The sequence below is a fragment of the Eutrigla gurnardus genome, assembly GCF_963514095.1.
Source record: "Eutrigla gurnardus genome assembly, chromosome: 12".
Classification (NCBI taxonomy): domain Eukaryota; kingdom Metazoa; phylum Chordata; class Actinopteri; order Perciformes; family Triglidae; genus Eutrigla; species Eutrigla gurnardus.
The window spans coordinates 16001183-16016320 of record NC_139926.1 but is presented as its reverse complement, the minus strand read 5'-3'; the positions used below and the strand labels follow the sequence as shown (position 1 = coordinate 16016320).

The following is a 15138-nucleotide window of genomic DNA, read 5'->3' as shown; positions in this document are numbered from 1 at the left end:
ATTACAATTATCTACTACGATTTTTAAAGTGAACATTCTTCAAACAATCGTTTTGAAATTAAGTCTGATACAATAATGCATTTTCAAGATTCAATATCGCAATTATTCTCAAATACTGCACCTGCACTTCAAAAGGAGCCCAAACAAACCAGGAACGGGTTCAACAGCTGACTAACTGTATGAAGGCAAAACAAAAAGTCAAGTCTTGTTCATTCACTTTTATTGACCTCTCCTTTAGAAAACATTTCAAACAAATCCATTAAAACCTTATTAAATCACTAACGTGGATGTTTAGATCAAGGAGGGGGGGCAAAATATATATAAAACAAAGATCTGTACCTTCTCCTACAACATCAAACAATGCATACGAATGGTAGTTACAGTACGTGAAGGCTATGTGAGAGTGTGCCAGGCATGGCAGCACACGGCATCGGTGAGTGAGTACCTCTGTGGTATTGGCTTTACTTGAATCCCATCTATGTTACAGCTGGGAAGGCACTGATGAACACTGACCGGATTATTTTGGCCTCTTAAATCAAAACATGGGGCCATTTGTCAGAACTTTAGTGCAACTTCTTTTTCCTTCGGCAAGAAAAATAAAATAAAATAATCACAAGTGGGCCCATATCCAGGGGAAAAGAAAAAAAACAAAACCACCCATTGAACTTTAACACTTTTACAGTGATGACCTGAGCTTTTTCATCCACCTAAACAAACGGTTGTGTGTGTTTTTTTAGGTTGTTTGATTGCAACTATGGTTGCGATGTGTGTACATTGTAACAGCAGACTCCAAAAGAGCAGCTCCTATCACTTAAACAAATAGCTTGACACTTTGGGAAATTCACATTCCTGCCAAATATATTGATACCACTCCGTCTAGAGTCTCTCAATCCAAAGCGAATGAGCCTATTTCCCAAAATGTTACACGATTCCTTTAAATTAAGTGAAAAAGGCCCAAACACAATTTTTATACAAAGCTGAAAAATGCCTTTCAGTCTCCATACAAAATGTTTTGAGTACCTTAAGAGGGAAAGAGTAGGAAATATATCACCATTAATCCCAATGAACAAAATAAATTCGTTAATGCATCTAAACCACTAAGGAGACTATTCACATAGCCGTTTCAGGATTAGGTTACTGTGTTTTTAGTATGTTACATAAAATCTGAATACTTGGGCTTTAAAAATTGTAAGTGGATTAAGTTAAACAGCCAGAAATACTCCCTTTGTAATAACAAACCTTATTTAGGGCAAGACCACAAAAAACGGTCTCCCTAAAGCAGATAAACAATAAGAAAAGCTACAGTACAGCAATTCCCTCAAATCCCACAATCCCTCAAAATTCCTTTCACAGAAATCATAAATAGTATATTGAGAATTTGAGAACTCTCATGGACCCTTTGATCAACATCCACCCCCTGATCTACATAGTACCAGTAGGTTTTCCTCCTCATTTCATTACAAACTCCAAACAAAGCCCCTTTTTTATGCATGAGCGGGTCAGTTCAGAAAGAGCACATCAACCTCCACAAAGTGATAATGACAAGTGTTACTGATGAAGGCTAAGGGCACACATAGAGGCAGGGAGGATGCAGGATGGAGGGGAAGAGGGGGGACAGGGGGGAGTGTTAAGTCTCATAAAACAGTGGTTAACTTAGAGGGTGGAATAGCACATTCTGGCCTCTGGGAACATGAGAGCCATGAGTGACCTCAGATGGTCTGGTAACCGGCATGGCTCCTCTTCCTGCCGATGAGGTAGGCCAAGAGCACGATGAGGACTAGACCGGCTAAAGCTGCTCCCACTATGATGGGGATCAACATGTCATCTTCATCCAGCTGGCATTCCTCAGCTGAGAGAGCACAAACACGAGAAAGGACACATTTAGAGCAAGAGAGCAAATACATTTTTTCCCACAAAAATCACATTCTACTAGGCTGAAGTGTTACCTGCTCCAAACTGATCTCCGGTGAGGCCAAAGGGCTGTACCTGCACCTGGAAGGTGTTGATGGACAAATCCTGGGCCACACTCAGAGTTTGTTCCTCGTGGCACTTGTATGAGTACCCCAGGGTACCACGCAGGTAGTCCAGACTGCGGTTATCAGCTGAGAAGGACCCTAGAGCAGAGGACAGAGCAGGGAGTTATTACAGGCGGAGGAAGTGTGCAATAAAAAAGGAACATAAGACGGGATACAAAAGGAAAAGTGTGACACCAAATCACTGTCAGTCATAGAAGTACACAAGGTAGAGTAGATATTGTTAGATTATTATTTTTTTCTACTAAAGTATAAGTAAGTAAGTCACAGTTGTGTCACAAACAACAAAAACCTGGATTACGCTGCAAAAACCGAGATAAATCACAGGATTAGTTTGACACGTGGTTATTAACCTGATAATTGGTAGTTAGAATGGCTACCGGGAGATAAACTCCACTCACCTTTCATATCTGGCCAGACTGCTGACAGAGACACTTCACTCAGGTGGTACTTATTGGACGTAGTATTCTGGAGGGAAGCAGAAAAAGTCAGCAACATGGCAGCAAAGCTTCCCTCAGGCGCCAGCTTCCATCTAGTGGTTTTTTTATGAACTACACTGAGCACAGTAACGAACCAGAGCAAAGATGAAGGTGAGGTTGGTCTTCTCTGCATCTGTTGAGAGCTGCAGGGAGGCCCTGTCTGAGTCACATGATCCAGTGCGCTTTGTCATGTTGGGCAGAAGGTTCACAACATCTTGCACAGTCTGTAAATAAATAGTAGTTAACATTTAGCATTTCAAACCTGCGTCCATATTTTTAGCACCAACAGAATTCAGACAACCGTTGGAGGGTTTAAATTTAGGCACCTTATTCTGGGAGAGAGAGTTGAAGGTGATGTTGAGCTGAAGACCCATGGATGCCAATAAACAGGCAGTACCGTTGCTGCTGGTGACCAGATAGTTTCCTTTCTCAGGTCTGCCAGGGTCTTTGTGCGGTGCGGCAGTGGTTTGGGCAGTTGTGGGCGGGGCAACAGTAGCTAAACCATGGTGCAGGACAGCAACTGCAAAAAGTACATTATATTACAGAGATACAAGGTGACCAAAAAATAAGAGTTTCTTCAGGGTTCACAAATTGATATTTCTAGATATTTTTATATCACCTTGAATGCAATTCAATACTTGTTTTACAAGCATATTGGACAACGTATGAAAGTAAGATGGAAAAGCAGTCGGGGCAGTTAAGCCATTTAATCGGCCAATGAAGTAAACCGTTTAAGTGCTTCCCAGAAGCATATAACAAGAATTAAAAATGCAGGGCTCAACAGTAATTGCTGCCAGGTAGCTACTGACATTAGCCATTTCTACAAAATGATAAACAATACTTGGCTTTTGGTTGCCATCAGTGGCAACTACTTTTTAACAGAATAAAAAGTGTGGACAGTAAAATTCAGGCGTCTAAGCAGAATAGAGACAGATAAGCGCTCATCTCTGAAAGTAGATGGACGATGTTGCCATTGCTGTTTGTCAATGGCTAATAGAACTGTGGTGAGAATCAGCACAAACATCCAGAAAACCAAAATTTGTAAGGGAGAGAACAGATGAACAAACAACCATAGTTCTCGTATTGGCAACCAAAAGCTGATGCCTGGTCTGCCCTCTAATGATATAATTAATTAAATTAAAGCCACCTGGATTAGTGTCAGGTAAATGGATTTTATTATTATTATTATTTATTTTTTTTAATTTAGTTATGTTATGTTTGGACATAACTATTTTAAATCAGTGGTGAAACAAGTATTCCGGTTATATCTGATCCCAGAGCTTTGCAGCTTGCAGTGACATCTAAAAACACTGTGGCCGAGCTTGATTTTGATCAAGAATCATGTGACTGATGTTTTTTTCCTTTAATTACTTTACTGCTTCATCCTGTCAGGGAAGCTACAAGCATTTTGATGATACTGTTTCCTTATCAAAAACACACTCAGGCAACAGTAGAAAAATGTAAACAGTGACCCTTAAATGACCTACCTATGGGGTATGGACCACAATTTATAGCGGCTTTGCCTCTAATGTAGAATACTCGGGTGCATGTTTATTTTTACTGGCAGACAGTTATATTCATAGAAACTACAGCTCTCAGACAGTATAGTGCTGCGGCCAACATTTATTTTCATGAGATTAATGAGCCGATTATTTTCAAAATTGATTCTTAATTTGATAAAAAGTCAAAATGGTTTAACATCTCTAAATAGCCCAACTTGAGATTATTGCTTTAAATTGCTTTTTTAAAATCGGAAAACCCAAAGCTTAAGGGCTTAGAAAAGCAGCCTTTGACAAGCAAGGACCAGTGGATTTGGCAAAATGTTGTGCAGATAATTTTCTGTCAATCAACTAATAAAAAAAGGTTTTCCTTGATATTACGTCACCTGGGTGCTTGAGTTTAATTGCGCAGAACAAGGTATGTACAGAGTTTGATACTAGACCAGGCCAAAGTAAGGTTTCTCTGCGCTCGCCTCGTGTCAAAGTTTCAGACTTGCACGTACAAGCAAGCACGGATTTCCACATCGCAACTACCGGTAAGTCAATTATGGTGTGAAACCTCCTGCTCACGTATTCTGTGAATGGACTTTTCAGTGAAATAGAAGACATTTTTTCTGTGTAGCGCAGTTAAACTTTTCAAATAAGCATTATCATAGACCATTATCTACTTATAATTCTTAACTAATACTTGACGAGGTAATTTTCTATGTAAAAAAAACCCAAAACATATCACCCACAAATCAAGTCACTATTCAAAGTGTGGCGCGTTTATGCCGCTGAAAACAAAGTACAATTACCTCAACCAGTTATCTATATATAAAATGTGAGTTTTATGCATGTATTATTTATACTAACTTCTACTACAAACGATATCAATAGCACACATCCATTTGAAATGACCAAAGGACCTGACTCAAACGTCGTCTGATTTCGCCACTTCGTTATTCCCCCCTGGTCTCTCACAATGACGCTAACTTGCGCAGAGGGGGGACTTGAACGCAGCATTACCACGGCAAAACGAGCCCAAACCAAGTATTAACAAGTAAAACACATATGCTGCCACAAAACCCACGTTGAATAAAACTGTGTAGGGCTCAGTCATTAGCTTAACTATTTAGGAAACGCACATCAAATGTTGCTTATCCTTCACTAGCTCGTCCAAGCGTTAGTTGGGGACAGGCTATTTGAGACCTTCGAATAACGTTATTGTTTTTGCCGGATAATAGCTAACGTTTGCTAAACCGAAGCAACACTCACCTAAAATCAAGGGTAACGTTACTCCCAGGCACCGTGACTGGACACCGCCGATCTGCGTCATGTTTCTCCGGCTCCTCTCCGACTGCTTGTTAGGGCGAAATCACGGCAGCGGCACAACAGACTGAGCGCGGCTAGTTAGCTAGCTTAGCAGCTGTTATGCTAGTCAGGCTAACAGCTAACGTAACAGCAGCAAAGGGGAGACTTGAAAAGTCACGCGCCTCGGATTTGTTGAGTGATAAAGCGCCTAATCCGTCTCAAGTTTCTGGTTACAAGTTTAAACTTTTTTTCTATTTGAATAAGCTAACGGTTAATTCAGCTCGCCGTTACACACTTTACCACCAGCAGCTATAGCAGCAGAGACTGACATCAGGATCATGTGACCGGGGCTTTAAGAAACAGCCAGAAAGTCACGTGCTGCATATCCGCCCGGCCACACACCCTGCTGTTTGATTATTCATTTAAGATAAATAACGGCATAGATCGCGTTTAAACTCTACACACGACGGGATTTAGACACGCACGGGCTTAAACTAAATGTTGAGCAACTTTGCGTTTGAGTAGTTATGCTTTAAATATTAAACCCCATTAAAATATAGACAGAACACACAGTTGTGTTTACAACTACTACTGGCGGTGTCAAAAGTACATTGTATACACGTAGAAGTACAGATACTAGCGTTCAAAAAGACTGATTTAACTTATTTACCCTAGAAAATGTACAGGTTCTGAAATGTAATCAAACAATAAAGTTTCACTTTGAAGGACATTTCTACTGGCTGTTTTTTTTTTTCTCTCTTTTTTTGCAACTGTATATCGTGCCTTATTAATAAGAATTCATAAAAATGCATTAAAACTAAAGTAACCATCCTATTTGTTAGGGGTAGAAAGGAGATATTTTTAAAATAAAATTAAGTCCCACCTCTGGCACGTCAAACAAATGTTCAATTATATTAATTTTAGTACTTTTAGTACAATGTTGGGTTACTTGTAACCTACTTAACTCAAGTATGTTCACTTTAACCATCCGTATTTAAAGCCTTACATTACAGAGAAAAATATACTTTTTAATCAACTACATTTATTTGAAATCTATTCAGCATTTTACATACAAATATTTGTACCATATCATTACATTTAAATGTCTTATGTCTAAACATCATTGTTTCTAGCTGTTGTTTTGTTGCCTGTATTGCGTCCTTCACAGGACAATGGTATCAACTTGGCAACTGGTAACTTACTTACAGGGTCCAGAGGCTTGAATGTGGGTTTTTTTAATTAAAGGACCATGCAGTCTGAACATTTTACATGTAAGTGTCAAAATGAAGTCTCCTCTCTATGCAACTTAACCTGACTTCACCGATCTGCCTGCTGGTTCAATAGTCTGTGGGTGTCACAGATCGGTGTGATTATGCAACTCGAGACCAACACGACTCTTTGGAAAGATGCAATAGGTCTCATGTCTGTAACCTCTTCCTTTATACAGTCATCCTATCATTTGACCTGTTGAACACATGGTTTCTTTAACAGACTGCAAGCGGCTGCAAATGTAAAACAAATCAATCTTTCTGCAGTCTGCTGATGGATCTTCATATGTATTGAGGCACACTTTGAACTTTAAAATATGATTTACTATCTTCTAATTAAATGTGGTTTAGTCTGCTTGTCACATTTTTGTAGATACAAGCCAGTGATATATGCAGCATTTTTAGCTTGTAAAAGATTAATTGTATCTGTAAAAGTCCAGGGTTATGAAGGAACTATTTCTCAACACAACATTATTGTCTAGTATATAAGCTAGTAGGCTACACCTAATTTGGCATACCGGTACAAACCATTTGGATCCGACTTCTTTTAACCCCTCATACTTTCTAAGTTTATAAAAAACACACTACATTGTTGTATTTGTCAACAGTTATGACTCCTATAAAGAGATGCTGACTCATCAGTCAACAAAAGCTTGATGAAACAGTGTAACATAGGTGTAATCTGGCATAGTGAACAGTATGTTAGCAAACATGTCTTAGTAGTTAGAACATTTGTTTGACAATTAACACGGACACAAAAGGAATTCCTGAAATGCTACAAATGTAAAAGAAGTTGATGAAAACACTAACATTGTATCATATATATATATATATATATATATATATATGCACACACACAGTGTTTCCCATATGATTTTTGGAGACTATGGCGGGGGGGCTCGCGATCCTCTAGGGGGGTCCAGGGACATGCCCCCCCGGGAGAAAATTTGGAATAGATTTCATTTTAATGCACCAATTTGGTGAATTTTGAGAACCAAAATATGAATTACTGACCAATTTCTTACAAACAATCTAAGAAAATGTGACCTGGTGCTGTATAAACTTGTTATAACCTCGAGTGCTATCAGAGGAGCTCACCAGTGAAGTTCAGGTTAACCTGAATGAACAGATTTTGTCAGTTGAACCCGATTCAGTCAGTCAGACTTAACGTGGGTGTTGAAGGTTGTAGGGGGGCTTTGAAGTTCACACGGCCGACTTCTCACACCACTGGCAGGTAGTCAGTTCAGCCACTTCCTCTGATCGCAGAGAAATAAAAGCGGGGCAACCAGAAGCGAACAGGATAGGAAGACAGACAGCTTGTTTGAGAGTCATGGAGGGGCCTCTTTTCGGCTCAGGTAAGTGACAGAAATATAACATTTTACAGTTGAGTTTTGGCTGAAATGTTTGTGAAGAAACTAGACCAGTATCACCAGGCTGGTGATGGGAAACAGACAGTCGGTGTTAAGAGGTTGATGCTGAATTAATTTAAAATCTAATGCGTAACTTCTAGGCCACCTCTGCCCGGTTTAAATGGATAGAACAGGATGCACTCAACCCCGTAAATGTGTTTAAATCCTTTGTTCACTCACTTTAAAATGGCAAGGAGAAATAGATATGTCTGTATTGTAGAGAGTAACAGAGGAGATTAGAGGATATATTTTCTCCACTCATTTATATGAGAATAGTGTCTATATAAGGAAAAGTGAAAACAAAAATGAAATCATACACAATCTCTTTCTGTCCATTGATTAAGTGTTTAAATTTGATACAGAAAACAAATATTATGTTCATTGCAGTTAGATTTTTAGACACTGCAGACAGACTTTAGTTATTTTATTCTTATTACACAGTTTCACAAACTCATATGTGCATGGTGGTATAAATAAATCTATACGTGTGTGACTATAATCCAGCAGTATCAACGTAAAAAAAAAAATATGTGATGCCTTTCTTTCCTTTGGGTTTTTACTTCAATTTTCAAAATGATAAAAAAAACACTTTCAAGTCCTGTCCTGTCGGACTAATCATGATGAAGGGATAACAAGACAGCATGCATAAATCAATAATCTCCCTCCAGACAAATACTGAGAGTGAGAGACTGAGATACTGAGAGAGAGAATACTGAGAGAGTACTAAAGGTGAATTTCTGCTGTTCTGCTGCTCTCCGAAGACTTGTAAAGATAAAAAAAGAGGAGTGCTGCCATGGAGATATTAATATAGGTATTTATTTGGCTGCACTTGTAACTTTGTGACCTTTTGAATGGTGTATTGAACTTGCTGATGATATCTTGATTATATCGACTTACCTTGCTGAGTTGGCACCAATAATGATTAGGAAATACATAAAGTGTTAGCTTTATCATTGAGAGTGACTAAATACAGCACGTATTTACAGGAAATGACACCCTGAATCTCGTAAACATCTTTATGTCCATCCCATTTCTTATTCCACACTGTCTGGCTGTATAAAACATATTGATTGTGTATCAGCTTGTTTTAGCTTTTCATTAAAGATGTTTTACACTGAGAGAAATATTCAGACCCTAGACTACACCACTTATCAGCAAATGGTTTTAGATGTGTTGTGCATCTTATTAAGCAAATTTCCTCAAAATGAAGGCTTTAACTTTAGGATCTCCAGTATAGCTTAATTGTGTGGGTCTTAAAAGTGTTTGAATGAGTTTAGATGGTACATTAATTGTTAACGAGTAAGATGAGAAGATTGAAACCACTCTCATATCTGTAAATTAAAATATGAAGGTGCTGCTGGGAACTGGCTAGCTTAGCATGAGGACTGAAAACAGAGGAAAATGACGAGAGCCTGGCTCTGTCCAAAGGTAACAACATCTGAACTAGCACCTCACTAACATTAACACATTATATTTCATTGGTTTAATTAGAACTGAGGTGTTTGTAGGCTAGCTGTTGTACCCTAGTTGGTGTGTTTGCTGTCTTTATGCTAACCTTACTGGTTGCTCATATGTAGCAGACAAACATGAGAGTTGTATCAAATATACTCATCTAAAACGTTATTTGAAATTCAACTGGAGATAAAGTTTCTCCACATTTTGAGGAAATGTGTACAATAGTCTATAACACACAAGAAATCTAGATTATTTTCATTTTACGAAATGGTGCAGCCATAAAAAAAAGTGAAGACTTGAGTATAAAATGTCAAACAACTTTGTTTGTCCGCTGAAGGTAAAGCTACAACCAGCAGCAGGTTAGCTTAATTTACCTACAAAAAAAACGATAGCTTGGCTAAAAGAAAAAATCTGCGTGTGAATAAGTGAGGCGGGTTTTGTTAGCATTGGACAGAGCCATGTTTCCCCCTGTTTCCAATGTTTATGCTAAGCTAAGCTAACCAATTCCTGGAAAAAGCTACACTTTTAGTATATACATTAAAAGTTGAATCAAGCATGCGAGTGTATTTTGCAAAATGTTTAAATATTCCGGTAAGAGTATTATTAATTGCATTTGAAGATTACCGTTTTGTTTTTTACACTTTTTTGTGAGCTCAAGAAGGTGACATTTTGAGAACTTCTAGAACGGTAAGTTTTGGAACAGTCAGATTGCTCTTCTCAACACACTCTGTAACAGTTATTATGCAATTTCAAATCGTTTTCAAATCTCAAAATAGTCTGAGATAGAAAAAATGTTACATCCTGAAGCAACTTTAGATGATCAACACTAGGTGAGGAGTGGCATTTTTTGTCTGAAAAATGAATCGCCACCGCTGGTGATGTGACAACACGTCTTCAGTTCCAACCGCAGAGGGAGATAAACAAGCCTCACCAAAACCTCAGAGCAGCCCATCGAACTGACAGGAAGACATTTCATCTACCGAACTGCACTGTTCCTGTTTCAGGGGGGGAGGTCTTACTCAATTCTCTCATGGGCTTCACATATGTTGCTATTTTCCATCCCATGTTGCAGAATGGATATCCTGTATGTCATGTAAAAGCTCTCTCTCACTCTCTCTCTCTCTCTCTCTCTCTCTCTCTCTCTCTCTCTCTCTCTCTCTCACACACACACACACACACACGCAGACGCCTAATGTCCTACTTTTAATGTTTGTTCCGACTGTAGAAGCACTTTAACCTTTTTACTTATAGTAATTTAACATCACACAAATACAAAATATAAAAATTAAAATACTTCATAAAATGTACTGGGTTTAAATCCTTTTGCACACCAGTAACACATAAAAAACCCTACAATCTTTAACCTAAACACTAGTATTAAAATACTAAATTCTAGTAGAACCTACATGTAAAAACATTTTAGATACAGCCAGTTAATTCATAAAATATTTTTGTCCATAGAGATCCATCAAGATTCATGATTTTTACGTGACAGCAGTGATATTTGTATATTTGCATTATATAAAATGCCAAATATATATTTGTTTCTTTTGTTGTATTTTATTTATACTCAATACTTTTTATCTTGTCAAATGTCTTCTGTACTCACATTTTAGATGTGAAATATGTATAGTGGAGTTATTTCTACATAAATCTAATAAATCACTGTTAAAATGTCGTTTAAAGCTTTTGTCACAATGCCATTAATGTAATTTTTATTAATTTTTTTCTATTTATTTTATTTCCCTGCTGAGGATAGTCTCATCTTACATCTTCTTTTAAAGACAAGGATCTGAAAAGAAAAGAAACCCCCAAAAAGTACTCAAGTATAATATTCATACAATTTCTCTCCTGTATTTGTCCTACAGTGAGTTTGTTCGGTGAGCCAGTCATCTGCTACTTCCTGGACTCGGTCCTGATTATTTACTGCATCGTTGCCACGGCACTTTTCTTCAAAGAAAAGGTGATTTATACCACAGGAAATCTACGGGCGTCAGTGTTAAGTAAATTAACAAGTAGATATCTATAGTGAAAACCTCTGGTTTCTTAAATGTAAACATATGTGAAAAAAATATTTTCTTTATCAATCAATCTGACTATTATTTGTTTGTATTATTTGATTGTCATGCACTATGAGCTAAAAAATAATAGTTTTGTCCGACCAACAGTCCAAAACCCCAGTTTATTTGATTTATAATAATTTAAACAGAAATTAAATTGAGTCTTGTAATTTGCACTTTATCATGATAAATCAATGATTTAAATAAATGTGTTCATTTATAAAATGTGATATTTTCTTTACTCGATGTGTAGTATTACCCCATCCAATCTCTGGCTGCTCAAGTGGATGTAAGTCTCTTTCTTTTTTATTCCTCTGCTGTTCATATAAACTGTGTCTATATATGTGAGTGCATGTGTACCTGCCTGAATGTGTAAATTTCATTATTTTTTGTGTTTTCACGGACTAAACAGGGAAATAGCGAGGGCATCTACCAGGTAAGGAGAAACTCTCACTTCACTTGATGACCAGATGATGTTTAACTCTTCTGTAAAGTATTTCTCTAAAATGTTGTACTTCCTCTCCAGGAGCTTGATAGACTAAAGGATGCTGATCCTTACGAGGTGCTTGAACCAGCTAAAGAAAAAGTAAGTAACTAAGACTTGAAGGTCACATTCTCGCCCGTTCTGGCGTCGAAAAGTGTTAATCATCATGTTGCATTTGATCTCTTCTAGAGAAAAGCTAACAAGAAAAAGAAATCTGCGGTAAGGGACATTTCTCACTCACATTCTTCAAATCATAAAAAGGTTACAAAATGAACTACCTACAATTGTGGGATGACATGGACTGTCAGTTTGTTGCAAACGTTTTGTACATTTTCACTTTTATTTTAAGCAAAAGCTTTACATAATCACATACACTGTATTGCCATAAGTATTCACGCATCCATCCAAATAATTGAAATCAGCTGTTCCAATCACTATCATGGCCACAGGTGTATAAAAGCAAGCACCTAGGCAGGCGTACTTGTCTGACTGCATTGTGCCACGTGTAAAGTTTGGTGGAGGGGGGATTATGGTGTGGGGTCGTTTTTCAGGGGCTTGGCCCCTTAGTTCCAGTGAAAGGAACTCTGAATGCTTCAGCATACCAAGAGATGTTGGACAATTCCAGGCTCCCAACTTTGTGGAACAGTTTGGGGATGGCCCCTTCCTGTTCCAACATGACTGTGCACCAGTGCACAGAGCAAGGTCCATGAAGACATGGATGAGAGAGTTTGGTGTGGATGAACTTGATTGGTTGGCACAGAGTACTGAACTCAACCCGATAGAACACCTTTGGGATGAATTAGAGTGGAGACTGAGAGCCAGGCCTTCCCGTCCAACATCAGTGTGTGACCTCAGAAATACGCTTCTGGAAGAATGGTCAAAAACTCCCATGAACACACTCCTAAACCTTGTGGAATTGTGGAAGTGGAACAGTAGAATAGACATATCTGGTATGAAGTCATCTGCAGTGTTTTGAGAAGAAGGACACCAACACTGACCTTATTATCAGTTAATTTATCACAGCTGTTTTTTACAGTTTCCTCCATGAAAACAGATATAATAATGTGTCTCTCCCCTCTGCAGTCGAGCCCACCTGAGGAGAAGGATAAAGACCTCTCCAATTCATTGATCCCCAATGACCCAGACCCACCTCCTGTGTCTCCGCAGTGAAGTCCTGCATGGTCAAGAGACAGCATTTCAAATTCCATCTGGAACAATTAGCCAAATATTGTAATGATATGTTTTTATCTTGATTAACTCTTTTCCACAACTATTTGGTTGCTTAACTGCTAATGCTAACACTGCATGCATCTATTATGTTCTTTGCGTTATTGTAGCGTGCTAGCATGCTGACATTTAGTAACTAGACAAGTCATTTCTGAAGATATTACCGTGTGAATGCTGGAGGCTGAAATGTTGACGTATGTAGTAGAAAAAAAATGTAGTAGAAACAGTTGAAAGGAATGGGTTTAATTAGTATGAATGCCATTGGAATGCCATTATTACAATATTGCATACACATGTTTGAATAGTTTAAGGTTTGTTGAAAAGCTGAAGCTATACGGCATTGATGGAGAAGTGGGAATAGTTGGAAGAGTGGGAATGTGTTTTATTTGTATGATTATCCTTGAAAATGTCAACTAACCCTGTAGGATTATACCCTGTTAAGATGCAGTTCTGGGGGATGTTTTAAAAAACAAGATCTATCCCTATTGTTTCCTGTTAAAGGGGCCATATTATTAAAAACAGGTTTTCTCTGGTCTCTACACCTATAAACTGGTCCTCCCTGAGCCTGTCAACTCCCAGGATGAGGAAAACAAGCAATTCCTGCATGGTCTCTGCAGCCCACCCTCCGGTAAAACGGTGCTCCTACAGGCTGTTCAGATTCAGCTCTTTTCGTTACGTAACGAAAGGAGTCATTTGCATAGGCCGAAATCCTCTGCACGATGATAGGAGATATCCGAAAGGGGGGCGTTTCGCAACGGAGAGCCGACAGCGCGGACGGAGAGAGCGGACAGACAGCGCCAACCGGAGAGAGCGGAGACGGAGAGTGCAGACCGACCTACCAGTCATGGCGCTGAGTGATCCGGCTGGTGCTCCATGAATAAATCCAGGTGCGGGTGAAGCTGGAGACAATCCTCCCTCTGTCTCACGTGCTCTGGTGCGTCTTCACTGCTGTCTCCGGTGGGAACCCAGGGGCGTGTGTCCGACAGAGCGCCGTGCACGACGGTCCGGGTCTGGTCTCTTGTGTTTAATTTTTACATCTACGGTCTGTTAGCTACTATGTGTGTGCTAACCACTTCACATCTGCTTCAGTAACGAGGGTCAGTACAAAGCCGGCTTTGCCTCGACACTGACCCTCGTAAAAGGATCTGTCCTAACCATACCGGACCCAGCAAGTTCACTGGAGCCACATAGGCGAGCCATAGCGATACATCCACGTAAACATTGGCATATGCAGCGTAGCATAATAGTCTCAGTAGCTCTCCGAGTAGGCGATGACAGACGGAGCTCATTAGCATATAAAGGTGCAGGCACACCAACAGCCTAATCCCAGGAGATCTCATTTGAGCAACTTTTAGACAGCAGAAATTCAGGACCACGGATGGGTTTGAGACAATGCATATCGAAGACAGTGTTGTTGTATTGTATTTTGTGGAATTAATGAAATACAGTTTAATATGGGAACTTTAACATACAGTGAGAGATGGGGCCTTTTATTTTAGAAGTGGGGGAGATCAGATTGTCGGATGTTCACAAGGTTAGTCCATAAGCATGATTTAAAGAAAAGGTAATATCTTAGAAACTGGTATTTAAATGTTGAATAACAGCCTGAATGTGGAATGTTTCTACATGAATGTTTTAATGAAAACAGTTGAAAATGCATCATTTGAATGGGGGAGATTCGGAGGAAAACATTGAATATTTCTGAAAGTATGAAAAGATGTGAATGGGAAAAACAGTAGCACGCATGTTCCGATTGAGCTGAACGTTTTGATGTTTAAATTAAGTTTCTAGGTTGAAAAATAAATGTAATGTTCCAGCATTTGCACCAACTAGCACAAACACAAAGCAGCAGCAGAAGCTGATGAACATCATTACGCTTCACCTCTGAAATGATCACACCGGTGTGGTTTAATGTGTAAATACATGCCAAG

The 15138-nt window shown here is 38.9% G+C and overlaps 3 protein-coding genes across 3 annotated transcripts in view; 2 read left to right on the top strand and 1 right to left on the bottom strand.

Moving 5' to 3' along the window:
• Positions 1-15138, top strand: part of tmtops2b (teleost multiple tissue opsin 2b) — a 206600-nt gene that overhangs the window by 132660 nt on the left and 58802 nt on the right. The window lies entirely within an intron of this gene.
• On the bottom strand, positions 204-5631 carry lamp1b (lysosomal associated membrane protein 1b). The gene is made up of 6 exons (XM_084023322.1): positions 5269-5631; positions 2839-3032; positions 2608-2736; positions 2435-2501; positions 1947-2114; positions 204-1849 (listed from the first exon to the last, which is right to left on the bottom strand). Exons 1-6 carry the CDS (start codon positions 5327-5329, stop codon positions 1710-1712), a joined length of 759 nt encoding a protein of 252 aa, XP_083879448.1. The 5' UTR covers positions 5330-5631; the 3' UTR covers positions 204-1709.
• LOC311021765 (uncharacterized protein) lies at positions 7810-14177 on the top strand. The gene is made up of 7 exons (XM_084022542.1): positions 7810-7927; positions 11305-11399; positions 11750-11785; positions 11909-11932; positions 12023-12082; positions 12170-12199; positions 13064-14177. Exons 1-7 carry the CDS (start codon positions 7903-7905, stop codon positions 13148-13150), a joined length of 357 nt encoding a protein of 118 aa, XP_083878668.1. The 5' UTR covers positions 7810-7902; the 3' UTR covers positions 13151-14177.